The 27442-nt window shown below is 41.0% G+C and overlaps 2 protein-coding genes across 7 annotated transcripts; one reads left to right on the plus strand and one right to left on the minus strand.

The window, feature by feature from the left end:
- On the minus strand, positions 1-21137 carry FERRY3 (FERRY endosomal RAB5 effector complex subunit 3). Of its 4 annotated transcripts, XM_071422517.1 has the most exons (15): positions 20982-21084; positions 20514-20589; positions 19586-19780; positions 19185-19330; positions 17913-18094; positions 16372-16471; positions 16171-16292; positions 14848-14954; positions 13140-13337; positions 11473-11601; positions 10347-10415; positions 8664-8866; positions 3583-3640; positions 2269-2336; positions 1-1281 (listed from the first exon to the last, which is right to left on the minus strand). In XM_071422517.1, the coding sequence occupies exons 3-15, from the start codon at positions 19761-19763 to the stop codon at positions 1189-1191; spliced, it is 1653 nt and encodes a 550-aa protein (XP_071278618.1). In that variant the 5' UTR covers positions 19764-19780; positions 20514-20589; positions 20982-21084; the 3' UTR covers positions 1-1188. The 4 variants fall into 4 exon arrangements, with proteins under 4 accessions (XP_071278618.1, XP_071278617.1, XP_071278615.1 ...); XM_071422516.1 differs by lacking the exon at positions 20514-20589 and having other exon boundaries at positions 20982-21137; XM_071422514.1 differs by lacking the exons at positions 20514-20589; positions 20982-21084 and adding an exon at positions 20815-20951.
- Positions 21048-27442, plus strand: RAD51AP1 (RAD51 associated protein 1). Of its 3 annotated transcripts, XR_011678524.1 has the most exons (9): positions 21048-21161; positions 23102-23151; positions 23403-23529; positions 24192-24301; positions 24627-24701; positions 25127-25276; positions 25920-26066; positions 26594-26755; positions 26919-27057. XR_011678524.1 is itself a non-coding variant. In XM_071422520.1 (8 exons), exons 1-8 carry the CDS (start codon positions 21142-21144, stop codon positions 26701-26703), a joined length of 789 nt encoding a protein of 262 aa, XP_071278621.1. In that variant the 5' UTR covers positions 21048-21141; the 3' UTR covers positions 26704-27442. The 3 variants fall into 3 exon arrangements, 2 of the variants coding, with proteins under 2 accessions (XP_071278621.1, XP_071278620.1); XM_071422520.1 differs by having other exon boundaries at positions 26594-27442; XM_071422519.1 differs by lacking the exon at positions 26594-26755 and having other exon boundaries at positions 26919-27442.

Raw genomic sequence — 27442 nt, forward strand, 5'->3', positions numbered from 1 at the left:
TCACTGTGAAGACAGAAAATAATTTGAGTTTTAATTGGCTTCCAGGTTCTCTAGTTTCCAGGGCAGAATTTCAGCAGTACATAGGAAGAAGTTTCTGATTCAAAGCCAGGTCTGCCAGGATCCCCATGATTGCCACAGAGCAGGACTGTGGATTTGGAAATCCCACTACCTGGAACCTTCACCCCCACAGCTGCTTTGCTGTGAGCCCAGCGCTTCCAGCAATCCCAAGAATCCCAGTTCCTGACAGGACTTTCCCTGTGTCCATGGAAAAGCTGCTTCCAGCTCCTGAGTCCACAGCTGAGTTCCAAGATTGTCCATGACAGGGGAAAAGCAGTTCCCAGGGTCCCCCTTATCCCCCATCACTGGGATGCAGGAGTTGTTCAGTTCAGGTTTTTTGAGTGGATTTAAATTTGTCCCAAGAAATTTCATAGCTGCATCTTGAGCTGTCTCCCTGGAATTTTTGATTAGTCATAAAATGTTAATAAGCAGCAAATTTTATCTGTATAACAGTGTCCAGAAGACTTCAGTGTTTATTCTATAAAGTTGTTCATATGATAAACTTCTCAATGTGAAGACTGAAAATAAAGCCAAAAGTATTAACAAAAAAAGGAAGATCTATACTTCAAAATTCCTAATTATTGTCACAAGTATATATTAATTTTTTTAAACACCTCCACAATCTACAAAATGCAACAGGGTAAATGTTTGATTCAAGTCTTTCATTTTGCAGCAGTAAAATGAGGCAGTAATACATTTTATTCCACGGTCACTATGACAAATTCCATGGGTTATTCTGATGTGCTCCATATTCTTCTAAGTCACTAAGACAATTCAGCAAATGTTTGTAGAAGGCAGAGGACCCCATTCCTAGCATATGCTCTTACTGCTACTACCTGTGTATGAGAATCAGCTATATATTTATGTAGATTTCTTACAAGTTATAATGAATGTTTTTCAGGTAAAGGTGAGGAATTCATCATCAATCCTGTGCTGAAACAAAACAAGAGGCCAAAATCAGCTGCTACCAGCCAAGAACAGACAACATTTATCTTTTATTACAACACAATTCTTGAAATTACAACAAATGTCACTTTGGAGTCATGAGTCCACAGGAAAGAGACATCCTAGTCCTCAATCTCTGAAATCTCATCCTCTGCCAATAGGATACAGGTTAGTGCCCCACAGAAATCAGTGCTTGGAGGTCAGAGTCAGTGTGGAGGACACTCTGAAGATCTGTGGCAGCATGTTACTCAGCTGGTAGAACATTTCCTCTGAAATTGTCTGGGGGAAAAAAACCAACACACAGGTAAGCTTTGTCTTTTTGTAGTTAGGAAGAATTAAGTCTCTCTCAACTTTGTTTCTTGGTATTTAAGAGAATTGCTGCTGTTCAGAAGCCAACAAAAATAATTTTCAAGCTGTGTTATAATCTGACTGAATTCAATTAAAAGACTGACCTAAAAATATTTGCTGTATATTTATGTGACATGCCCACATAACCATTTCCAGCAGATTTCTTGTTCCAGGGATTGATTACTTCTGCCAAGCATAGGCAGGACAGTGCTGCTTGTTATCTACAGGACTCCTGCTCCTTGCATTTCAAGACTAGCTTCAAATTTGGAATTTATTTGTAGCTTCCTCCTTGCTCAGCAACTTTTAATTTGTCAAGAAATACATGTTACTCCTTTCCTAACATTAACTCTATTTTCACTGCTTTTTAGAACAAACTTCATGCTGGCTATCTTTGGATATCTTCCTGTTTCTGAAGATCAGCTAGAACTCCAAATTAAATAATTTCAGAATCTAAATCAGAACTAACTTCAAATACCTGGAGTAATTTTTTTTTTTTTTTTGGTGAAAGCACGACTGAACTTTCTGCATTGCAGCTTTCCATGCTGTTAGACAGTATGACTAATAAACAATGCAAGTCTTGTAACACAAGGTCAGACCATTGGAGTAATTAACAGAAAAATGTAATTAAGTAATTAACAGAAAAAAAAGCACCTTTTTCAAAGGTGATGCATTCACTACTTGTAAAGGTGAATTTCCCAGATTGAAATTTTAGTATCATCTCAGAAAATACTACTGGGTATTCAAAAATATAAACCCACCCTTACTCCTCTTTTAGAGGCAAGGAAACAAAACCAGATAGATTAATTTAAACTCACTCAAAAGAGGCAGGCAAGAGCAAAAAATTCACAAGTAGATCTGCTGTTATGTGACGTTTTACCAGCAGGCTCCTAGGTTGGATATGACTTCGATTTCACCTACCTGTGGTACCAGGAATTGTACAGTCCGAGAAATTCCTCCATCCCACGAGGCCATTTCCATCATGAAACCTAAAAAAACCAGCATTGGCACAGTCTGGATTACCTGTGCAACACTCCCCAGCAGTTACAGCATGAGCAGGCAGTGAGGGAGCTTTCACACACAAGTAGAGTGTGAACTGCCTTAATTAGAGATGCCCTCAACTGCCTTTAAATCAGACCTGGGCAATCTGAATGAAATGTAGAAAAATCTAATGATGAGTTCTGCAGAATACCTACACTGAGGACAGAATTATCAGTCCTCCTGTGCAGCACAGTGATGCACAGCAGAAGTGAGGGTTTCTCCAAACAGTGTGCCAGGAGTTCTTTCCGTGGCTTCCTTTCACTGTGAAAGGGGGGTGACCTCATTGTGGCCTTGCAGTGCCTGAAGGGAGCCCACAGGAAAGATGGAGAGAGACTCTTGACAAGGGCCTCGAGTGACAGGACAAGGGGGAATGTCTTCACACTGACAGAGAGCAGGTTTAGATTAAATAAGAGGAAGAAATTGTTCCCTGTGAGGGTGCTGAGGCCCTGGCACAGGGTGCCCAGAGAAGCTGTGGCTGCCCCTGCATCCCTGGCAATGTCCAAGGCCAGGCTGGATGGGGCTCTGAGCACCCTGGGATAGCGGAAGGTGTCCTTGCCCATGGCAGGGGGTTGAAATCTTTAAGGTGCCTTCCAACCCAAACAATTCCATGATTCTATAGGGATAAAGCTCAGCACTCATTTATTGCTCAAGTAATGAACTACCAAAGGCCACAGGAATCCTCTTGTGGCAAATAAGGACACTCAGAAAAATACTTGTTTAATAGAAGTGGATGATATAGATGATATATCCATTGTGAACTACTAAAGGTCAATTACTACAGGAAGAGGTTCCTGAAGCAGGTGGTTGAAAGAAAGTGACTGATTCAACTATTTAAGTGCAGCACAAAAAATGCAGAAAGTAAAAACACCACATGGAAAGACAGAAAACCATGCTGAGTTGTGAGGACTATTTTTTCCTAATACCCCACCTAAACCTGCTGTCAGTGTGAAGCCATTCCCCCTTGTCTTGTCATTCCAGGCCCTTGTCAAGAGTCTCTTCTCCATCTTTGCTATGGGTTGCCTTCAGGCACTGCAAGGCCACAATGAGGTCACCCCAAAGCCTTCTCTTTTCCAGGCTGAACAATCCCAATTCCCTCAGCCTTTCCACCCAGCAGAGCTGTTCCAGCCCTTTAATGAATTCATGTCCCTGCTCTGGACTGGCTCCCCAGATCCCACTGGGACTCCACTCCCCTACCTTTGACACACTTGAACACGAGCTCTGCCCTCTTCAGGCACCACGGAATGGTCATCTCCTAAATGAAGAAATAAAAAGCCTCAATGCCCCACAAATCTAAACAGCAAGAATAGCAGGGAAGTTATTAAAAGCAATACATTTTTTGCCCTAGAACATAATTTTCAAGCAGGATTTAGGACCTTGCCTTCCGAACATTCTAGGCAGGTGTACACACTTTTCAGGAGACCATAAAAGCACCACTACTTATTGCTAGGAGAGCCAGTGTCAGAACAATATTAAACATTTTTAAACTGATATGTTGAATAAAAATGCTGTCAAACCCACTGGAAACTGAGCTGTTCAATTCCCCTGTGGAGCTCCAGAAAAAGTCAAAAATTGAACTGATAATTATCAGGTTCATGCTTCAGCAAATCAAAGGCAGGCTCCTGACTACATCTTAAAAGCACAATGATGACTTCTAACTGTTCTTGATTTTGTTTAATATTTCTTGGCATACCCACAACCTTCAGTAAAACCTTCCCTCTAATACTGGAACTGGAAGAAGCCCTTCCTCCTTTAGATGCAGTTATGGTAAGAGTGAGAACAAACAAATCATCTGCATCTAATGAAGGAGTTTCAGATAGCAACAGCCAGCAAATCCTTACCTAAACTTAAATAGCAAAACATGACATGAAAACCACAGTGGTTTAAGATATGGCTACAAGCACTGGGCTAAATAATTTAAGATTAAAGTTCATGAAACATTTTTTTGGCTGTATGCTAGAAAGCCAATTACACCATGATGATGTAACTCCATCAGAGACAGAATGACTCACTGCAAACACTTCTCAGGAAGAAGAAAACAATATCTGTTTGTTTCTGCTGTAATCCTCAACATGAAGATGAGCACTTCCTACTCTGAATACAGGAATATAGATGTGGAAACTGATTTATCATTCCAAGTACCTTTTCAAACTTAAGCTTTACATATTTTTCTATTCACTAAAGCCAGTCTCTATTTTGCAATGTCAAACACAGTGCAATCTGTTGTTATCAGAAAGCCTAATTTCAGGATTAAAGAAAGTTATTTGAGAGGCAAGCTTATCTAAGAATGCTCAGTGATAACACAACTGATAAACTGGATGTATGGCTTCATTAAACAACTACTGAAAGCCAAAGTTCCTCCTCAGGTGGGAGGATCTGCAATCCCCCAAAATACACTGTATGTTAAAAACTGGGTAAGTTTGAAATATCTTTTCATAAATCTTTCATTATATAAATCACATGCTGCTTTTAGGGTATACACCACATTAATCAGACAGAACAGTGATGGACAAGTTTGGGTTTGTACTTTTGTTGTGGTTGCCTTTTGACTTTTTAAATTTTTAAGCATTCTGGAAGCAACACTTGGTGTTTATTAAAACTCATCTGCTCATGTGTGCTTTGTGTCACAAGTAAGGTTTATAGCTGGTTTTGATCACAGCTTTGGCTTAGTAAAAAACAAGTAACTAAGAACATTCTCTCTCAGGAGCACCTTGAGCAATCAGTGATGGGAACTGAGCCTTAAACAGACTGATCAACACAGCAGGATATGACACCATTCCTTGGACTATTTTAGAGGAACAGAGAGATTAAATTTTGTGGGCATCCAAGGAGATAACAGAATGTTGCTCCATGCAAGCCACAAGAACTGAAAATGACATAGCAGTGATTCAATTCTAATCCATCTTCACACACCAAAGTTCTCATGAATTCACCACATCACCAGGAGTTTTCTCTGGTGTGGAAATGGAGGATCAGCTAAGCAACAATGCAAAATACAGAGAAGGACATCAGAAAGCAAAAAAGCAATCAGCCAATCTCTTAGAGGGAGTTTTGTATAACAGTATTCAAGAAAGTTAAAAAAAACCAAAACACCTGGAACTTCGGGTATTTTTCACTAGCAGAGACACTTCAACTCTTTTTAAGATGCAACCATTTTGACAAATTAAGATTTTTTTGACTCATTTAGAAAAAAAGGGAGCAGAGGAGAGACCAGCTTCATTGGTCTTTCCCATATTTTTCACGGTGAGAAAGATATGCTGCAATCCTTTGGATTTTATTTTCATTTAATTTATGACAGCTCACTACACAGGGCTGCTTAGGGCTCGGGCCTTTGCAGAGCCATGTCATAATCAAGTAAGTAAAACAGTGAAGTCTACACACATCATGTGGAAAAATATTTCAAACTAAACTTCAGTGGGTAATTTCAGTAAGAATTAGCAAGGTGTTTAACTCACAGTGCATCTGTGCAAATCCTAAAGACTGGATGAGGAGATAAAAATTGAAAGGCAGGAAACTCAGATGAGAAACATTTGAGGTCAATCACCCATCATAACCTCTCTGTGGACATAAACCATGTTCATAAATATTTGTTACACAGCTTACACTCCTTTAATTTCTACTTTTTTGAAAAACAATTTTGTCTTAATTTATGCTAATAGAGACAACTGGACTGAGCTCACTGAAGAGTCACATTTTTGTCACTGTTGCTGTGCGGACAACAGCAACATTGAAGCTACCAAGGGAGGGTGCCACCTCTGGCATTTTTAGCAATGCCTTGCTGTTAGAGCCATTTCATTCCCCAGTTAATGGCAGATTCCAGTGATCAGTAACACCTCACTTGGCCTGAAATCAAACTTGCCTGCTTTTGCCTTTCTCAGGTATCAAATCCAGTTTCCTTCCTTTATTTAATTTAATCATCAGACCAGAGAGATGTGTTTTGGTTGTTCTTGCCATAAGAAAAACAAAGGAAAACAGAACTCTTGATTTATTTTTTTTTTCATAGAAATAACAATGAAATCTAATGGCTTCTTTGAGATCAATACAGTCAAACTGACAGAGAGCAGGTTTTGATCGGATGGTGGTGAGGCCCTGGCACAGGTTGCCTGAAGAAGCTGTGGCTTCTCCATCCTTGGAAGTATTCCAGGAAAGGTTGGATGGAGTTTGGAGCAACCTGGGAGAGTGGAAGGTGTCCCTATGCCTGGCAGGTGATGGGACAGGACGAGCTTAAGGTCTCTTCCAACCCAAAGCAGTCTGTGATACTGTAATTACTTCTGTGAGGCTATAAACACCACTCTTCCATCTACATTAGGAGAAAACCTTTGGAAAAAGCACAGAGAACACTTCTAATGAATGCCTGTCCCAGGGAAGCATGGAAACATCTCTGCAGCTGGGCTCCTGGTTAACCACCTCACAAAAATGTTCTTCTGTGGGTGGTAAATGCAGAGTCAGAACTGTGGCTGCCAAAGGCACTGAGTTCAGGGTAACTTTCAGAAATCTGTCATTACTCACTTTTCCCTCAACAAGGAGTTACAGATTTGTGTGTTTCAAAGCAGGTCAGCCAGCTGCCAAGCACTGTAATAAGCAAGCTGCTAATGCAAGTCATACAAAGCACTTGTGCCTAAACACACAGTTACCATCCAGCTCACCTTCTGCTTACTCTGCTAAGACTTAACAGCTTAATACAAAAGGTAAATTGTTTCACTGGGACCTTTTAAGAATCCAGCACTAGGCAAGAAGATAATTCTTCAGTTTCACACATTTCAAGGTGCACTGAACACTTGGTCATGTGATCTGTAGTTTAAAATACAGATATGCAAACGGAAGCTAAAACTAAGCAGGTTTAAAGGAAACAAAAACCAGAAGACCATAATCAGGTGGCACCTTGATTAAGAAAAAGATTGATATATTTAATAAATTTCTGAAACACAGCAACTGGCTCCCATGAGAGACCCAGGTTGCTGTCCTGCATGTTGATTACTTGCCCATGTTGATTTGTGCCCAAAGAAAGGTCTCAGTACAATAAATGAAAAATTTCATAAATAATCTAATCTGTTCCTAAAAGTCTACTTTTATGTATGGAAACACATCCTTTAGAAGCTTCATTATTGTGTCTTTTTATCTTTTTCACTGCTTGCTTTTCATTATAATAGACCCTGATCCTGCAAAAAAGGATGACTTCTACTCCATGTTCCAGTAAATTCTATTATAAAACCTGTCACTGTTAAAGGTAATCCACTGGTGAGCATTTATCTTGCTGTGAGTCAGCCACTTTCCACAAAGGAAAGGCAACATTGAATCTAAAAGTGAAAAATCAAAGGGTTATGTAAAAAAGAAACCTCTCCAACAGACTGTAATTATTACTGATACCCTTGCATGGATGACAGAATTATCTTCCTTTTCTCATTTCTTTAGGTTTATAGACTTTCCAGCTCTTCAGGATAGGAGGCATATGGCTGTACTCCCTGCCCTTCTTCCCCTGCCTTCCCACCTCTTTTCTTCTCTGTGAGCCAGGTGTGACAGAGAAAAGAAGCTGTCAATAGTTTTAAATTGCTGTGCACTGAGAAATGTTACAGCTGATTGAGAGACAAGCCCTACAGCAGAGTCCCACTACAGAAGAAAACACAAAACTCAGTACAGTAAGTAAGAACACAGAGCATCAGCAATATGCTGCCTCTTGCCCAGCCAGTATTTGAGGGGACTTAGAGAGGAAACAGGGACAGAAATTAGGCAGTGAAGGAGGAAACAGGTCAAAGTGAAGGTGAAATTTAGTTGCTCCTGTGTAGGGCTGAGGTGGCAGAAGACTTACAGAAGGTAATGTTTAGATTTACAGAACTCTAAGCCAAGCTTTGCCAGTTCTGCTGCTCCCAAAAGTTAGTTTTAATGTTTACAGCTAATGGTAATTAAAAGAGGGGATCTGGAATCATTACTGCATCAGCAACTCTGAAGGTAGAGTTTCTGAGCAAGAGCTTCCAGTTGTGGTACAAGTATTAATAGAAGATGGGACTACACTGCAGTGAGATGGATCTAGGAAGTGAATTGCCCAAAAGGAGGGGTGGGAATAAAAACTTTGAGTGATTCAGATGGCTGAGATGTTTTTAATTGGTCTATTAAAAACATGGCTCCTTAATTTGGGTCACCATGTAGATACAACTACCATGTGGTATGGCAGAGGCCTGTGAGTGAGAAAAACCATCCCATTTGGCCTATATCAGCATGAAACACACCATCTGTAAAAATCCAAGGATACAAAACCAGCCCAAATGTTTCCATTTACTTACTTCTGACATTTCATGCACCAGCAGGAGGGGAATGCTGATGGTGGTGATGTCATGTGTGCAGCAGACCTTGAGGATGTTCCTGAGCCCCATGATGGCCGGGTCCCGGGCGGTCACGTTCACAGACCTGACATTGTCATCCACGCACAGGTGAAAGGCAACATGGATTTCTGAGAGGTTTGAGTGCCTTGTGATGTAGAACTCTCCTGCACAATAAGGCAAAGCAGCAAGGGAAGAAATCATGGTAGTGATCTGTACTGAAATCCAATTGTTTGGAAGTGTAACAAAGATAAAAGGCCAATACAAATATACAGCAGAGATGAGGACATACACAGGAGATCTAAAATCTCTTGGACTGTCACTGTTTTACATCCATCCCACACTCTCTCTCCTGCTTTGATGGGTTCCACTGGCATCATGGCCACATGGTGTAATGAACCATAACAGTGCCAGTACAGGATATGATCTCTATATAGCACAAAACAGAAAAACAAACCCAGAGGAGGTGCAATACTCAAAATACACAATGCAAGCACGGAATTGCAGACAGATGTGGGAGGCGGAAAGGCCAAAAAAGGATGGGTTCAAATAAAGGATGCACAGAGCCTGTGGAAAAAGATAGTGGGTTATGTAACAACTGAGATATGGCACTGGAACACAAAGGGATCAGTGACCATTAGAATTTAAAATAAGTCAGAGTAGTGGGAAGGTGAGTTACAGAGTTGTTTGAAAAAAGGAACCAAGACATCTCGTTGGGGATATTTTTAGATTTAGTATTCATTTATCAAAGGTGAGAGGCAGTGAAATCCAGGTCTCTCCCTTGCTCCTTTGCACTGGAGATCTAAAGTCTACAGTACAGTAAAGGGAAAAGCAGGTGTGCAATGCCCCCACTGTTTCAGTCAACAAATAAACATCTTCCTTCAAACCTATTCCCACTGGCCACCGAAGTTAAGATGCTTTCTTTGAACTGGAACAGCTGCAGAATGGGTCTGTACTCCTTCTGGATAACTGCAAAGGAGGCAGGAATCCCCAGCTGTGACCATCTACAAGCAGTAACACAAGTCACTGCTACAAGACACCTGGATTTACCTGGTCCAAGTTGATTTACAATCCACTCCCACTAAAAATATTTAAGACAGTCATGAAATCAATTTTAATAAGCCCTCACTCAACCATGGGTTGTATGGACTTAACTCCTCCCCTAACTGCATATTCATCTTCAAATTCAACAGCAGCTTTCCTTACTAAACAACACAATATACACAGAAGATACTTCCCCTAAGAGAGGGATTTCTGAAAGTTAAAAAATCCACTCAAAACTGCTTTTCTGTACCACAGCAGTAATATACATATAGCCATTTTTAAAAATAAAATTAGCAGCTAGTATTGAAGTTTCACCTTTCCCCCAAGATTCTGAGAGTTCTTTTTTTTTCACCCTCAAATTCCAAAAGGAAATTTTAGGCAAAGAGGAGTGATTTGCCCCACACCATGTGATGCAGTGGCAAAGCTGGGAATAGAAACCAGATGTCCTGACACCCAGTTCTCTGCCTCAGCCACAGGAACATCCTTCTCCTCTGATTGAGGTCAGCTTGGGTTCAGTTTAAAATTTATGTTCTGACTTTAGAGCTAAAAATGTGGATGTATAAAACACAGTTTGCTTGAGGAAGAGGGGGCCACACAACTCACCCGGCAAAATGTTCGACTGGTTTCGTTCGATATTCTTTAATTTATCTTCGTTCCCACTGATTTTGTTTTCTGTATATGAACACATGGAACAAATATTAATCATATCCTCTATTAATTACACTTGGGCATGACAAGGTTCATGTACTGATATCTGGCTTGAATTTTGACCATGAAGTTACCATAAAGTCCCCAAAATGCAAGGGGGATGGGTAGAAGAGTTTTCACTGTCTTCAACACATCCCAAACTGAATCCTACCTCAAATTCCAGCCCTTCTTACTTACCATCCCATGATATTTCTTCACTTGGACAAAAGCAAACAATATTCTCAGACATAACATGAAACTTTGGAAGTTGCCCCCACGACCACATAGTATCTTGCTATTACTCTTTCAATAATGTAATAAATTAAAACAATTTTATTCCTAAGAGATTTACATAAATCAGGAGCATAAAACCAGCTTTCACCATTTCCCTTGAGATGCAGCAATATGTAGATTCTCAAGGGAACTTGTTTTTATTGTGTACTCATATTTGTTCATGTTCTGGATGCATTTAAATCACATAAGTAGCTCTCTGGAGGGAAAACAAAGTTACATGATGTACAACTGCACTGCCTAAACACCATGTGGTCAGAGCATTTCCCAGCCATTTGCAAACACAAATGTAAGGAAAACCATTCCCAAAGCTTTGGCCAGCACAAGAAAGCTAAATACACATTTAGTCAATTTCTTTTCTGGTTTTCAGCATTCACTTTAAAGGAAGGGGGAAAAAGTAGTAAACTCCTTTTTCTGCAATTTTTAAAGGTTTAAATGTAAATGGCAATAAAAAGGTAAAGACAGATAAAGTTTGTGCTGCTACCAGCAGTTCAGGAAAGCAGAATGGCCTGATGTACTTCACATGCTGTTAAAATGGGACTTTTATATGTTGATTCATTTTAAAGGAGCAGCAAAGACACCACCCAAACATCACATTCTCTATGAATTTCACACAGTTTCTTGATGAGCCCAAACATTCCATTTTACAGATGAAATAACTGCAGAAGAGTGGCATCGACTCTGCCCTGCCCACAAACATCCCTCTGACCACTGTTCTATTTCAAGGAGGGTAATTTTGGTTGTCACTGACCGTGGTGTCTTTTTGTCTTGCTGCTACGCTGTGCTCTGGCCTTAAGTACAACCTTCTGGACAATTTCAAGTTGTTCTTGGATTCCAGGAAAATGGAAATCCGTGCATTCTTGGCAAACGGTTGCGAAATCTAGGAAAAAAATAAGATTGAAATGCATGTCCTGAGGTTGTGCTCAGTAACCTTATGTAATTCTACTCTACTGATCAAGTAAATCCAGCTATAAAGGCAAACTCTCCAAATAAAGCCCTACTGAACTCCTCTTCCAAAATTCATTGAGGATTATATTTGACAGATTGTGACATGGTCCCAATACTTTCCCCTCTACTGTGGCTACAGGATTTAGTTGGTGGCTACAAGATACAATTTTGTGTTTAATGGCATTATTTAAATTTCTGTCTTCTCTCATTGCCTAAAATTTAGCGTAAAACCAGATACTCTCCTTTTGTTATTCATTTAAATACTTAAACACTTTAAAAAGTACCTGCAAAATAAGTACAAGAACAAAATACTGTTACAATTAAATTACTTGGAAACCATGAACAGCAATCAACAAATGCAATTGCAGTTTTTCCTGGTTCACTTCCCTCTCCTTCTTCCTAGCAACTCCAACTGTTTCCAGGAAATATCAAGCACCACTGTGCATTTTTTTTTTTAATGGCATGCAAGAATAATGGCAAGTAATAGTCAAAAAAAGACATTCCAAGTGTATTTGTAGCAGCATATGTCACAGTCAAGACAGCCAGGATACACAGAATACCACCCTACAATTTCCAAAGGCTTTAAGCATCAGCCCATAACAGAGTAACACCTGATCCCGTCAGAAGGGTGCAAGCATCCACCTTTTTGTTCTTCAGCCCAACCTTCTATACCACTCATGCCCATGCACTGCACCTGTATGCCCTCTGTTCCCTCTGGTGATTGATCAGCACACCTGGGCACTCCATGGTTCATCACCTTCTGTGCTGGTCCCCTGTCCTGCACAGCTGTAGCCACTGGGGATGAGGCTCAGCCACAGCCCCACTCCCAATTACCAAAACCAGTGTGCCTGCAAATCTTTTGATATTAAACTTCAAGACAGAAGTGGGAGAGTCAACCAGGAATAAAGAGAAGTTTCTTTGGTTAACCTTGATAGAAAACACCATCATAATGCTCACTTACTCAAAAGACATGCACTTAAAATGGCTATTAATCAAACTTTCCAGGAGTAGGGAAGTCATATTCCTATTCTTTACCTTTAACAGAATTCACAGTATCAAAAGGACATGGCATTTTTATATATTTACCTATCCCTTTAAAATCTGGGCATATTTCTTTTTCATTTTTGAAAATATGTTTCAGTGTGATAATCTGGTATTAAAGAGTTAGAAACTCATATAATAAATTTGTCTAAATCAATATTGAAGGGTCCTCTTCAATATTGTTTGTTACTTTGACACAAAATGTAGGGAAGAGATGAGAGAGAACAGCACAACACTATCCCCCATCCTCATCCATATCTCTTTTTTCATTTGTAACCCTTTTGCAATACATGTGCAAAACATGAGTGCCTCCACTGAATTTTAATTTTACAAAGAATATTTTTCCATGAGAGAAAACAGCCAAATTTTATTCTAATTTATTATTTTATTCATTTTCCCTGACATGATACCTCCCACTAGAAGGCTCACCTCTTTTGATTCCACTGTATGAGCTGATCCTGTTATCCACCAGTAACACCAGGCCACAGAGGGAAGTTGAGTAGAGGGACATGGCAGTCTGAAGCCTGTGCAGCTTCACCCCACTGCGCTGATTGCGCTTGTGTTTGCAGAAATCCAGCATATCAGCTCTCAGCAGCCTCAGGTTGTGCATGGTCTTCAGCTGAGCCCCTGCACAGAGCACACGTGGCTCAGTCCCAGTGGAAGTCTAAACTCAAGACTCAGATTGAAATGCAAGGGCACAAAACTGCTTCCCTAAAGATCTGGAAGGGAGCTGTAACCAGTAACACCCAGAGGACGTTCTCAGCCACTCATTCAGTTTTACAGACACATCAGCAATTCACAAAGTAGCAATAAAAACACAGTGTTTTCACTAAGTGAGGCTTGCCCGTGCCTGAAATGAGCCTTGTTCCCACTGCAGAATCACAGAATTATTAAGCTTGGAACCGCCTTTCAAAATCAAGACCAACCTGTGCCCAATCCCCACCCTGTCACCAGCCTACTGAGTACCATGTCCAGGCATTCCTTGGACACCAAACCTCCCTGGGCAGACCCTTCCAACCCTTTCTGTGAAGCAATTCTTCCTGAAGGAATACTGCAGGGTTAGGGATGAACTACTGATGTGTGGTGGTGTATCCTTCCCCACCCTCCCCAGAACCACTGCACAAGCTCAGGAACTCCTGCTAGGCCTTTGCATTTGTGCAATCAGCTGGGCACTGAGGCTTCCCTGGGCCATCCCAGGAACTGCTGCTGAAGCGGGAGCTGCATGGAGAGGAAGAGATCATCAGTCAGCCCCTGACAGCCTGGAAACATCCCCTACCTGACCCATGGTTCAAGGGGAACAAGCACCATTGCTGCTGGAGTTTTGGAAACTCCAGCAATTCAACCTGAGGACGAACATTTTCCAAATGACTCAAGGCAATCATCTCATGACCCTATGGACCACGGGTCCTAAGGGATGTCCTTGGAGCTTTCCTGCACCACAGCAGGCTGCACCAGCATCTCCCTCTGACGGATGCCTCTCAGAGCTTGCAAATTCCCAAGTTTGTGATACTGGGAAGGATTGTTGGTGCCCATCTCTGGCTAAATCATTTTATATTTCATCATAATCCAATTTTCCTCTCTGTGTTTTACCTATATAGTAATAGAGTGAACCTTGCCTTTGAACTTTTCTGCTCTTTTGCAAATTTGTATCAAATCTCCTCTGGCTGACACCTTTGCTGACAATTTTTTAAGTGACCTAAACTACTCCTGCACAACATAACATGGTGAAAACAGCTCAAGAAGACTCTACTGCACAAACAAAAATACAAATTGCAAGTATCTATTCTGCTGTCAACTGATCACAGGAAGTGAATTTCGTAAACACATTTTTCTACCAAATGTAAGAAAAGTCAAAGCATCATTTTTGGGCAATATACTTTGTTGTTGCTGTGCTTTTTCACATGAGTCACCCAAAGAAAATGGATAAAAATTTACTTCTAGAATGTTTTCCATTAAGGTTTCCACCTATTTCAGACATTGCTTAATACAGTTTATGCTGTTCTCTTACACATGTAAAGAACAAACACAAAACAACTCCAAACTATGGATTATACACATTGAGAGTTAAGTAGTGTAAATAATACGTGCCTTGGGTACATTATTTATTAGCAGCTGTTATTTGGTTTACTCCACTTACCTAAATGAATAGTAAAGCTTTCTTCTAAAAGCCTTTGCTCTTCATAGATTCTCCCATTTCCTTCCACAGATTCCCTCAGCTGGCTGGGCTGAACTTTAATTTCATCACTAAAATAATAAGAAAAGTACCAAAAAGTTAATCCTAATTTTTATTCAAGACCAACAACTTTGGGAAAGTTATCCCAAGTTTTCTCAGCTGGTCTGTGGAAACCAGGAGACCAAACTTATGAGCATGAGCTTCATTCATGAGGTTTCACCTTTGCCTTCCTGGAAGCAGGAAGAGGAAACTTCACTGTTAGATTTACATTACTTGGCCCATTAGTAAAGCATTCCAAGACTGAGAATTAAAAATAAGTCACAATACCTAGTTATAACATAGTAAGAATGTAGGAATAAAAGGAAAACAAAAAGAATTCTCTTCAACCTATTTACAGCAGCCAAAATCTTATTAAGGAAGTTATTAACTAAAGCATTTCTTTTCTTCTTCCCACACAAAATGGGAGATTAAAAACCACCTTATCAAATGTTCCACAGTGTTCAAACTCCCAGGAAACATTTCAGATATCAGTTTTAATATTTTCCCTAAATTCAACTGTCTGGTAGTGATACAACAAATACTGTTTCTAATACATGAAAGGACAGCATCCAATTTGTTTCGGCACTAGTGAGAAGTTTCTGTTTTCAAAGTGCCTCACCTCCAAAAATCTCTTATAAATCTTGCAAGCAATTCTACTGATTTCAACTGCCAAGCAGCAATGTCCTAGTGATAAAGAATAAGGATCCCACCCAATTTACAAATTCTAATTTCCCTGCCATTTCCTCAAACAGGGGAAAGCTTCTCATTCAATTCTCTCCACAAGCATTCATGCTAAAAAATTCCATTTTTTAGCTGTCCAGTGACATACATACAGAAAGAGAAAAGAGGCTTGTTAATTCAAACCATTGTTACCATTTTTTTAAAGTACCATTATTCTCCAGAACATGCTTGGGTGGTAACAGAAAGGTTTGTGAAACAGTGTTAAAGACAGATATAGGAGAGGAAGGCAAAACAGGAGGGAATTCCACTCATGTCAAGCTGTACTTTAGTGCATTACAACACTTCCTGGTACAGAGATGTTGTAATATCACACAATGAAGAAATTCCTGAAATTATACATATTTCTTTATGATGGTGTATTTGCCTTTGATTATCCTAAGCAAATTATTTATAGATATTATCATATCATAATAAATAGGACTATAGTACCCTATTTAGGAGATTATGTAAATGCAAATACTTTGAACTATTTCAGCTGAAATTCAGCATCACAGAGGAATTAAATACCTGACTGAGCTGTTGTTGGGATTCTTTAGGTCCTGATGAAGCTTTATCACCCACTCCTGATATTCCTGCTTCTGGATAGCAGTGGTCTGTTTTAATTCATTGGTCCATTTGTTCTCCAGATCCTGACAGCAGAGCAGTGATAATTTGAGTGGTGTGGATGTTCTTTTTAAGGTTATTATATGCATGGCATATTCTAGTTACCTGCTGTGACTCAAAATGCTGAGCTGCTAAGGAATTCACATCCTGGTCAGTCAGTGACTTCCCAAGCTCCTGCATCACCTTATCCATTTCAGCTCCTTGCCTGAAAGAGAAGCAAACAGATTTCAGAAGACTGGCAGCAGAACACCCTTTGCTGCGATAAAACAACAAACTTGGTTGTTTGTTACTGACAGAATGAACAATCACAGATTTAGCAATGAAAATCCACAAAACAAACTGGCCTTAAGGGCCAGGTCAGTCAGCCCCTGTGTAAACAGAACATCATTTGCACCATCTGGGACAGGCTCAGCTGCCACCAACATAGGGATGTGATAAATTCCAAGCGAATTGATACACAGCTACATTACACCTGTGCTCTACAACAACACTGCTCTTTCTTCTGTATGCACTCTTGAGAGGAAGCAATAGCAGCAAAAAGATTTGCTAACACCTTACTGGTGACATTGACCCTCAAACCAGAAATACATACAATTTAGTCCATTAGAAACCATAGCACGAAGAGATAATGCACTGTCTAATACAAGCTTAAACACACACAGCTCAAGAGGAATATTGCTACTCAGAATGCTAAACCAGACCTACTGGAATTATGTTGACACAAAAGAAAAACCCACACTCAACATGTTCCCTCTTGTGGATAAAGGAGTCACCTGCAGCTATGCAAGCTTATTCCAGAACTCTGGACTCAAACTTGTCACAGCATATGTTGCAGTCAAGACGACCATGATACACAGAGTGCCACCATACCATTTCAGAAAGCTTCAACCCATGCAGAGTAACATCACTTCAGAAAATTACAAACATCTGCCCATCTTGTCCTTCAGCCCAACCTTTGACACCCCTCACCTTACATGAATTGCACCTGTGTGCCCTCTGTTCCCTTTGGTGATCAGCACACCAGGGCACTCCATGGCTCATTGCCTTCACTGCTGTTCACCTGCTTTTCACAGCTGTAGCCACTGGGGATGAGGCTCCACAGCTCCACTCCCAACTACCACAAACTGTGTGCCTACACAAACTCAACGCTTTCTGGAAATCAAAACTTACGTTCTCCTCAGCCACTGAAAATAATAGAAGGCTACCAAGGTAGCTGACCCTAATGACATCATAGAATCATGGAATGGTTTGGGCTGGAAAGGACATGAATGTTCATTTCATTCCAACCCCTGCCATAGGCAGGGACACCTTCCACCTGACCAGGTTGCTTAGAGCCCCATCCAACCTGGCCTTGGACACCTCTAGGGATGAGGCAGCCACAGCTTCTCTGGGCAACCTGTACCAGGGCCTCACCACACCCTGAGTAAAGAATTTTTTCCTAATATCCAATCTAAATTTTCACTCTTTCAGTTTGAAGCCATTCCCCCTTGCTCTAAATACTCTTGTGCCAGCCAAGTGTTGTCTGACTTGGGGTTTACACAGACAAATACAAGCGACACACGTTGTCCTATGAGTTTACACACCCAGTGGCATGTAACCCTATCTAACAAAAGAAAGGAGAATCTAAATAATAAAAAAAGTAATACCTTTCACGTAGCTTTTTCAGCTCCACGTCCCTTTCACTTATTAATTCTGAAATGCTAACAAAATAATTGTGTTCCAGGTTTAACAGCATTTCAGAAGCTGGAGAATGGATCAGATCATGATAAACATCTGCAAAATCTTCATCCCAGCTGGTTTCTTCAGGTTTGGCATGTTCTAATGTTGTCTAAAGAAAAGGTAGGAGATTTTAAAGGATAAGATTCCTCTTAGGACATCTAAAGATCCCTCATTAATGGTGGGTAAAACCATGGGGGCCCACACACAGCCTGTACCATACATAAATTATCTTCCCTAATTTTAGCTTCCTGTCATTCTACTTTAGCTTTCAATTTTCTCCTCTCCCATTCTTTCTCTTTCAAAGCAACTAAAGTCAGAATCATTAAGGCTTGGACTACAGTAAGGAATTACCAATTTTCACACAACACCAGCTGGGAAAGAACAGCAATATCCACAATAATACTTGCACCTGATGAATTTTAGATAAGCCCAGAACACCAGCTGTGCAAACAAAAATGCTTTGCTAGTGAGGATGACTAACTGCTGATGTCACTAAGAATTCCATCAACAAAACTGATTTAAGAAAGGCTATTTTTATTTAACAGAGAACAGCCCAAGAATGCCAGTTTTGCAAACTTCTAATAGAATTTTTCACATTTTTCTATATTTCATGAGAAGCAAATTCAATTCCTATAAACCTTTCTTCAAATACTGCAGGTTTTAATTAATTTTTTCTTTTCACTAGGAGTCCTCCAGTTCTTCTGTACTCCACTATTTTTAAGATCCCATGTGAACCTGGAGACATTATTCCAACTAAAGCCTCCTAAATAATCCTTCCTAAATAATATGAACCCAAAAAATGAACTGAAAAGTCTCTCTCAACTATATGCTTTCTCCTTCTAGCCTTAATTACTGTTACTGAGTTTTAGGATAGGAGTGTCACTTCATTACCTCTTGCTTTATTTCTAAGCCACTATGAGCCTTATGCCTATGTTTTGTTTGAGTATCAACTGTTGAAGGAACAAATCACCATGTTTTGCCTCTCCATTTTCTACCTTTCAGCTCTATTAAATTTAAGAAAAACTTGACTAAGAACTTGTAGAATGAAGACTTGATGCTCACTTTCAGATAAAAAGAAAAACCTGCAAGAATGGCGGTGATTTTTAGTGTAATATTTCATCCTCACAGTTGTGATTGCACACATACACATATTCTCACAAAGCAAGCCTTGAATATTTACTCTTCAGCCTTAATCTTACCTCTTTATAAGCTTTAGCCCAAGTATCTGCCAGCTGGTTGATGTCTACTTTTCCTGATTTCACTGCTTCCAGAGCCACCTCAGCTTCTCTGTCATAATCTTTTATAGTTTCCTCTTCTACAAATTTACTAAGAGATTGCTTCAGGTCTATTACAACAAGAAGAAATGGTCCATCAACAGAACACATGAACAATAACCCAGGAAACCTGTAAGTACAGTTTTTCACCTGAAAACCTTTTCCTTGCTAGCACTGACAATAATTTTCTCTGATGTTTTGCTGTTTAAAAACCAATTTTGTAAACACTGTTCAAGTAAAACACTGTTCTTTTGGCTTCTTAGAGCAAGCTGTAAGATACTTGTGGACAAGGATACATGAGATTAATTTAAGAAACCAATTCATACCATTTTCTATAAAGCATGGCAGGTTGTGCAGAACCATCAGACGTCCATGTAAATGACTGATATTCTCTTGCACAGGGAATTTGAGAGGCACCGTAAGCACAAAATGTTCATTTCCAGCACTGAATTTGTACACATAGTCTCTCTCTCTAGTTAAAGTCTTTCCTTTATTAGGCTTCATCCTTTTTAGTTTGTTTCCTGCAACAGAAATGAAAGTAACAAGAATTACATTTTTGTAAACTCATAAGTAAAAAATGGTGATGAAAAGCCATGGCTTTGTTAATAATTAACAGCCAAAAATACTTAACCCCCCCAAATTTTCATAGATACTCAGTTTTGACTTCCAAACACATGCATCTGGAACTGAAGCATAAATACCAGCTTACAAAATATCAAATGCTTCTAAAATGTATTTGAGTGTGTCAATGTATAAACTTGGGTAATTGCTCTTAAAAATTACAGCGCAAAATCTCCTGACTTAAAAGAAGAAGCAAGGCAGATGGGAATCCTGATAAATAGAAAATTAAACAAAACACCTTGACTTCTGTCATGGATGCCTCAAAAGCTGAAATCGTGCAGAGTGCACAGAAATTTTATTTCCTCCTTTCTGCAGGTGCAAGGCCTGGGGAGTGGGGGAGCAGATGTTTGCAACGATTTTTAGAAAGAGCTCATTTTGTCTTTTTGTAACCTGCAGTAAAAATAAGCCAAAAGAGATGCAAGGGGGCTGTGTAGAGTGAAAATACAGGCTGAGATAACTCTGCTGGTATTTTTACCCTCCACAGGGTTCTTCTGCTCATTAACATGCCTCTGTTTTTAACATCCCCTACAAAACTGGACACATTGATTCAGCTGAACCCTCCCCAGTGCTAAAAACCACACCCCGAGGAAAAGAAAAAACAATAAAAATAAAAAATTCTACAGCAGAATTCACGGGTTTAGGGTTCGGTGGTTTTTTTTTGGTTTTGGTTTTGGTTTTTTTTGGGGCGTGGGTTTTTCAGCGAACAAACCTATGTGTTAGACACAGAGAAACAAGTCAGTTTCAAAAACATCTCAGGACAACCAATATTGACGCGAGGCGGTGTCCCGGCCTGTCTGTGAGTGGGATTTAAAGGGAAATCCTGGGAAACACAAACCCGACTACGTTCTTTCTGCTGCTCCCCGATGCAGCGAGAAGGTGGGGAGGAAGCTGATAGACAGGGAGCTGGGGACAAACCCCGTGTTCCAAAGAGGACCTGGAATCGCAGGCTCAAAGCCGGCAGGACACGGCCTGCAGGAGCCCATCCGCCCCCTCCCCGCCGCGGGCGGCTCCCGGTGCCCGCATTCCCTCCGCTGGAAGCGGCAGCGCCCGCGGGCACCGGGAGCCTCCCGGCCGTGCCCGGCCCGCTCCGTCCCGGCTCACCTGGCTCCGGGCGGGCAGCCGCGGGTTAACCGGGCCGCAGGGAAGGGGGAGCCGGGATGTTCCGCCTCCCCGCTCCCGTCATCGCAGCTGCGCGTCCGCAGCGGCACTTTCGGCGCTGCGCCTGTGGCGAGCGCGCCAAGCGGCGCCGGCGGCAGCGGGGATGGCGCGGCCGGTCAGGAGGTGCGTGTGCTGGGCTGAGGGACCGGGGGCTCGCCCGATCCCCTAGGGGCCTCTGTGGGATTCCAGAGTGGCCCCTTTCCCTTCCAGCGGAGCGGTCAGGATCAGTGGCACAGGGCCGTGTTGGAGGCCTGGCATTAGTGGTGTCCCCCGGGGTTCTGTCGTAGAATGGTTTGGGTTGGAAGGGACCTTAACAACCATCCAGTTCTAACCCCCTGCCATGGCAGGGACAGCCTCCACTATCCCAGATTCCTCCAAACCTCATCCAGCATGGCCTTGGACACTGCCAGGGATGGGGCAGCCACAGCTTCTCTGGACAACCTGTGCCAGGGCCTCACCAGCCCTCACAGGAAAAAATTTTTCCATATACTCAATCTAAATCTCCTCTCTGTCAGTGTAAAGCCATTCCCCCTTGTCTTGTCACTGCAGGCCCCTGTCAAGAGTCTCTCTCCATCTTTCCTGTGGGTTCCCTTCAGGCACTGCAAGGCCACAATGAGGTCACCCCAAAGCCTTCTCTTCTCCAGGCTGAACAATCCCACTTCCCTCAGCCTTTCCTCCCAGCACAGCTGCTCCATCCCTCTGATCCCCTTGGTGTCCCTGCTCTGGCCTGGCTCCTTGTGCTCCCTGTGTTTCCTGTGCTGGGCCCAGGGCTGGATGCAGCTCTGTAGGTGGGGTAATACTGGGCTCGTTATTGTTTAAATTACTCATCCACGATTTGGAAGAAGGGTTTGATGTCCCCTCAGCAATTCACAGATGATGCAAAGCTGGGAGGAGTGGCTGATACCCCGGAGTGCTGTGCAGCCCTTCAGAGGGACTTGGACAGGTTGCAGAGATAGGTAGAGAAGTGTCTAAAATTCAACAAAGGCAAGTGCAGTTTTCTGCACATGGGAAGGAATAGCTCCATGCACCAGCACAGGCTGAGGGTGACCTGCTGGCCAGCAGCTCTGCTGAGAAGGACCTGGGGGTCCTGGTGGACAACAGGCTGTCCATGAGCCAGCAGTGCCCTGGGGGACAAGAAGGCCAATGGAATCCTGGGGTGCACTGGGAAGAGCAGTGCCAGCAGGTCAGGGAGTGATCCTGCCCCTCTGCCCAGCCTTGGGAGGCACATCTGCAGTGCTGTGTCCAGCTCTGGGCTCCTCAGCCCGGGAGGGACAGGGAGCTCCTGGAGTGGGGCCAGTGGAGGCTGCAGAGATGATTTAGGGCCTGGAGCATCTCTGGAGGAAAAGGCTGAGGGAGCTGGGGCTGTCCAGCCTGGAGAGGAGCCCCAGCTGAGAGGGGCCCTCAGCCCTGGGTGTCCCTGCCTGCAGGGAGGGCTCCGAGCAGGGCCCAGGCTCTGCTCCAGGGGCCCAGCGATGGCACCAGAGGAATGGGCAGGGACTGAGCCCAGGAGGTTCCACCTGGACAGGAGGCAGAACTTCTGTCCTGTGCAGTGACTGAGGACTGAACAGATTGTCCAGAAAAGGTGTGGAGTTTTTTAAAAAAATCTACAAGCTATTCCTAATGAGAAATTGTGTACAGTTGCGTTGGTTGTAGATTTATCTCTGCTCTCTGTGCCCAGGGAACAGCTGGAGCTTTGCCAGGGCTGGGTTTGGGTGGATATCAGGAAAAGGTTCTTCCCCCAGAGGGTGGTGGTGGAGCACTGGAACAGGGAATGATCACGGCCCAAGGCTGCCAGAGCTCCAGGAGTGCTGGGACAGTGCTCTCAGGGATGCACAGGGTAGAACTGTTGGGGAGTCCTGAGCTGAGCAGGACCAGGAGCTGGACTGGATGATCCTTGTGAGTCCCTTCCAACTCATGGATAATCCATGATTCTGTGGTTCTGTCCGCCTGAACATGTATTGCTTTTTCTCCTTGTAAAACATGATCTACCCAAAAGTGTTACCCAATCAAGATGCTCAGTCAGAAATGATTGATAACTTTTTTTTTTTTTTTTTTTGCCACAGGAACAAGAAAGTTGTTGATTATTCTCAGTTTGGGGATTTGGAAGATGATGGTAAGTGGGATGTTCTTGTACATCATGAATGTGAAGTCATTGCCTCTCACGTAAAGAACATGTAAGAGAGGGTCTGTTGAATTTTCATTTTAAATACATGTAAGGATAGTGCAGTTATAGTTGTTGTGTTCTTTTAAAATATGATTAATTTCCAGAAAAAGTTACCTTGATATATTTCCAGTGTGCAATGAAAATGATGAAATTTAAGAATATAGGAAAACTCATGAGAGCTTGTTGCTGTTTTCCAACAGATGAAGACTTTGCACCTTCAAGCAAAAAATCCAGAACACAGCTCAAGGAATCAAAGAAGGAGAAAAAAGAGAAGTCAAAAAAGCCCAAAGAAGTGACTCCATCACAGACACAGACACTTAGTAAGAGGTAAGAAATGTTGTGGTCAACTGTGTAAAACTGGATTTCAATAGGAATACTTGGGTTTGGTTTCTTTTCCCCAGGAATTTTAAGCAGCTGAGAAAAAACAAGTAATACATGACTGTAATAAAGATTTTGAGCTGTATTAATGCACCTTCAGATAACTCTAAAAATTCTGAGTTTGCTAGCGACTCCTAAACCAGAGAAATATAAAGACAAGTTTGATTTCTTCTGAAAGAACATATTTAAAGGAAGAAACAAAATCAATGTCAATGAAAAAGAGAAATCTAATTTTTATGAGTAGAGTTGTGTTTGGTGTGGCATTTCAAGCAAATGCAATCACTTTTTTTCCCTGAAGTAATGCCAGTTAATAGTTTCATATATTTATATATCTATATATATATATGTATATATATATATGTATATATATGCACACATACACTGTTTTACAATCAAAATGCTTTAAAGTATAAAGTGCTTTAAAAGTTAGTGTGTGCTTTGTCTAAATAATTTCAAAATGTAATATTTGTAACAAAATATGCTATAAATATGTATTGAAATATTAATCTCTTCACAAGTACCTGAATTTAAAGAGTTCACTGAGCAAGAAATAGTTCTATAACGCTCGTGTAATTGTTTTATTATTTAACATGTTGTCATTTTTTCCCTAGGTTATCCTTGGATGAGAAACTTTATAAAAGAGATTTGGAAGTTGCCTTAGCCTTATCTGTCAAAGAAAAATCTGCAGATCCCCAAGAAGTGCAAAATTCAGAAGAACAAGGTTACTTTACAGTTCCATGCAACACTCTTTATTTATATGCAGTGAATTTGAACATGGGAATTTATTTTACACTGAAATAGATTGAAAACTATACTTTATTTCAAGATGTCATGGCAAGAGAGAGTTTCTAGGTATTGCCTATTTTCTTATGTTCTTGGGTTTTTTTTTTCTGTGAGAGAAGTAACTCTTCTATAAGATTTTCCAAATATATACTTGGATTAGAGACAGATAAAAACTTCAGCTATTTTAATTTCTTGCTATTTTTACTTTTTATAATATGTTTTTGTATAGTATTTTTAATTTTTTTCCCTGGATCTTAAAACAGGTAAGAATATTGAATCAGAAAATACACAGAGGAGACCCCCTTTTTCCAACTGCAGTGTAGACAGTGAACTTTTAGGTAAGTTGTTCTCACACTCTTTTTACAAAAAACATTTAAGTACCTTATCTCTTCTTTGTTTCCATTGGTTTCTTTTTTTTGTTGTTGTTGATGTGGAAAAAAGGGTCTTTATCTTAAATAAAGGTTGAAGGATGTGTCAATTCTTTTGTTAAGAATTTGGCGCCGGTCTTAAAATGAGGAAAGCTGTGGATTGGTGAATTTTTGGTCTTTGTTTTGTTTGCCTGATTACAGGTAAATGTTGATAAATTTGACAATGAGAAAATAAAATGAGAAGCACATGAAAACGGTGTCAATGATATGTTTCTGAACAGTGTAACTTCATATCACCAAAATGAATTCTGGGCACTCAAATACCAAATTATTTTAGAGGAAGAAAATAGATTTACTGTGAATTTGAGCTGATAGAATCACTTTCTGTTTTGTAGGTCTCAATCAGGTTATGGATGATGATGCACCTGAGGGTGATGGGAGGCAAAGGACAGCAGCGACCGAAGTTGCAGCACATCACAAGTCACTGGTGGTTGACAGTGATGACAGAGCCCATAGTCCTGATTCTGACCCAGAGTCTGTACCCAGTAAGTTCTTCTCCACCAAAACCCTCTCCTTAGATGTGCTTTGGATGTGATGTGTGTGTGTTTAGTTTGGATTTCTAGTGAAATTCGTGCTGCTTTGACTGCATTTTCCCTTACCTCCCCCTTTACTGAAGCATTATCCCCTCATACTCATGACATCTCATTTGCACTTTGACACTTAATTTACTCACTGGAGCTTATTCTCTCCCAAACCAGCAAAATGTCACTGCTTCTCTGCATTTGTATGTCAGGAGAAATTCCTTCTGCCCTCCTTGTCCAGGAAAGTTTCATCTCTTTAAAGATCCTCTGTTCATTTTTGCAGTTGTTTTCTGGGATTTGTGTCAAAACAGTGACTCTGGAGTAGTATCAGGTGTTGGAGCTTTCACTTTTGGCTTTGTTTAAGCTTATTTTAAAAAGCAGGTAGCCTCCCTTCTTTCCTTCCTGTGACTCTCATCATTTGGAAGAGCAAGCTGCATCCATGTCTGTGTCATTCCCTAACAGGCAAGGTGACTGTAAATATTTACTGCTTCAGGATGGGACAGTCTAGTACCATCCTCATTATTTCTGCTGTGCAGTGGTCTGTCATCTTAAATGATGATTTCTCTGCTAAAGAGCATCTTTCTAAAGTAATTTTTTTCCATCCCAGCATCACCTATAGTTTCCCCTTCTTGGATAATGGAGCACAACTCTGAGCCAAGGCAGAAGGTGATGTCCAGTCCCTTGGAAGGAGCTGGAAGGCCTCTACATGCATCAAGTCCTGTCACAGACAAAAAGCCTAAATGGACACCGCCAGGTATGGGTGAGGCTGCAGTTCTAGACACATACATGAGTTGACTTTAGCTTTTAGCAATCTCTCCTAAAAAAAAATTAAACAAAAAAAAGTTATTCCAGGAAAATGCCTGCCCTCTGTATACATTTTATTGAGATTTTCTTTAAAACAAAAAAGAGAGAAAGGAAGAAAAGCTATATCTGTGTTTCATTGACAGCATTATCCTTGACTGCTTTATCTGCATGGGGCTTACAAAATGTTTTCCAAACTGTGGATCAGACCTTAATCAAAAGATCCTTTCATGTCCATTTCTCTCTTATTTAGAGCTTTCTTTATTTCTGGCATGTGCTAAATTATTATCTGTTCTAAACAAAAAATATTAAAAAAAATGCTGGAATATTTTCGCTGCACTAATAAAGCAAATGCTTAACAGCTTTTTTTTCTCAAGGTGTTTGGGAATGCTGCTGCTGAGTCCTGATTCTTTGATTTTTCTTCATATTTGCTCTTCTTTTCTGTACATGGTTCTTTCTGTTTGGCTCCTTTCTCTCAAGTCCTCATTTCCCCATTGGAGTTGTGTTCGGTATTTCTCTGTGGAGTGCCTGAAAATGCCCAGGACACAGGGAACAGTTGCCCAGTGTTGCTGCAGTGTGTGGCTGGGTAATTAACCTGTGCACCATTCCTGCTGCACTGGCTCCCAGAGGGAGGAATCCCTGGTGAGTGATTTCCATGTGCCTCTGTAGTTTGGACCTTTTTGCACTCTCTTCAGAATGCTTCTTTTGTCCTGCTAGGAAAACGATTAGAAGACAGCAATCATATGATACTTTTTTCCCCCTTTAAACCTCTAATACCTTCTTTTTGTTTCAAAATCGTCTCCAGCTCCCTCAGGAAGCAGTAATGCCTCTGTGAAATGTGTTCCTGTTAAGTCACCTACTCACTGCCTAAGGCTTGGGCTCTCCAGACTGGCAAGAGTCAAACCTCTCCATCCCAGTGCTACCAGCAGTTAATGGTCAGTGACAAAGTGCCACACAGAGGAAAAGACTGTGGAAAGGGTTTTGCTGATAAACAGAGGGTGGGCAGCATCCTGGAATCATCCATTTTGGAGGACTCTTATTATCAGATCTGTCTGATGTTAGGATGAGTTTTTATTCTGCAGATTGCTAGGCATCTTTTAAGTGCTACTGGATACTAATGTTGTTTAATCAGAGTGACATCTGGCCACCAGCTTTTTGCTATATTATATTCAGAGATTTTGGTTTGTGATAATTTTAATTCTTTAGTACCTAAAGTCTTGGCATTAATGTAGTCTAGACAGCACTACGGCAGTATGATGATAGGGAAATGTTTTTTAGAATGTTGTATTTTTAAAAAAAAACTAAAATAAAATATTTTATAATGTCTAA

The sequence above is a fragment of the Agelaius tricolor genome, unplaced genomic scaffold (assembly GCF_023055355.1).
Source record: "Agelaius tricolor isolate 1412-34295 unplaced genomic scaffold, bAgeTri1.0.p SCAF_3, whole genome shotgun sequence".
Lineage (NCBI taxonomy): Eukaryota > Metazoa > Chordata > Aves > Passeriformes > Icteridae > Agelaius > Agelaius tricolor.

What these genes read in the sequence shown, in the direction of transcription:
- RAD51AP1 (XM_071422519.1), top strand. Translation starts at nt 21,142, where the DNA reads ATGGCGCGGCCGGTCAGGAG. An exon ending in TGTAGACAGTGAACTTTTAG is followed by an intron (nt 24,702 to 25,126) that starts GTAAGTTGTTCT and finishes TCTGTTTTGTAG; the next exon opens with GTCTCAATCAGGTTATGGAT. An exon ending in GCCTAAATGGACACCGCCAG is followed by an intron (nt 26,067 to 26,918) that starts GTATGGGTGAGG and finishes AATCGTCTCCAG; the next exon opens with CTCCCTCAGGAAGCAGTAAT.
- FERRY3 (XM_071422514.1), bottom strand. Translation starts at nt 20,863, where the DNA reads ATGGGCTCCTGCAGGCCGTGTCCTGCCGGCTTTGAGCCTGCGATTCCA. An exon ending in CTTTGAGCCTGCGATTCCAG is followed by an intron (nt 19,781 to 20,814) that starts GTCCTCTTTGGA and finishes TTTCTGTTGCAG; the next exon opens with GAAACAAACTAAAAAGGATG. An exon ending in TACAATTCCTGGTACCACAG is followed by an intron (nt 1,282 to 2,268) that starts GTAGGTGAAATC and finishes TTTTTCCCCCAG; the next exon opens with ACAATTTCAGAGGAAATGTT.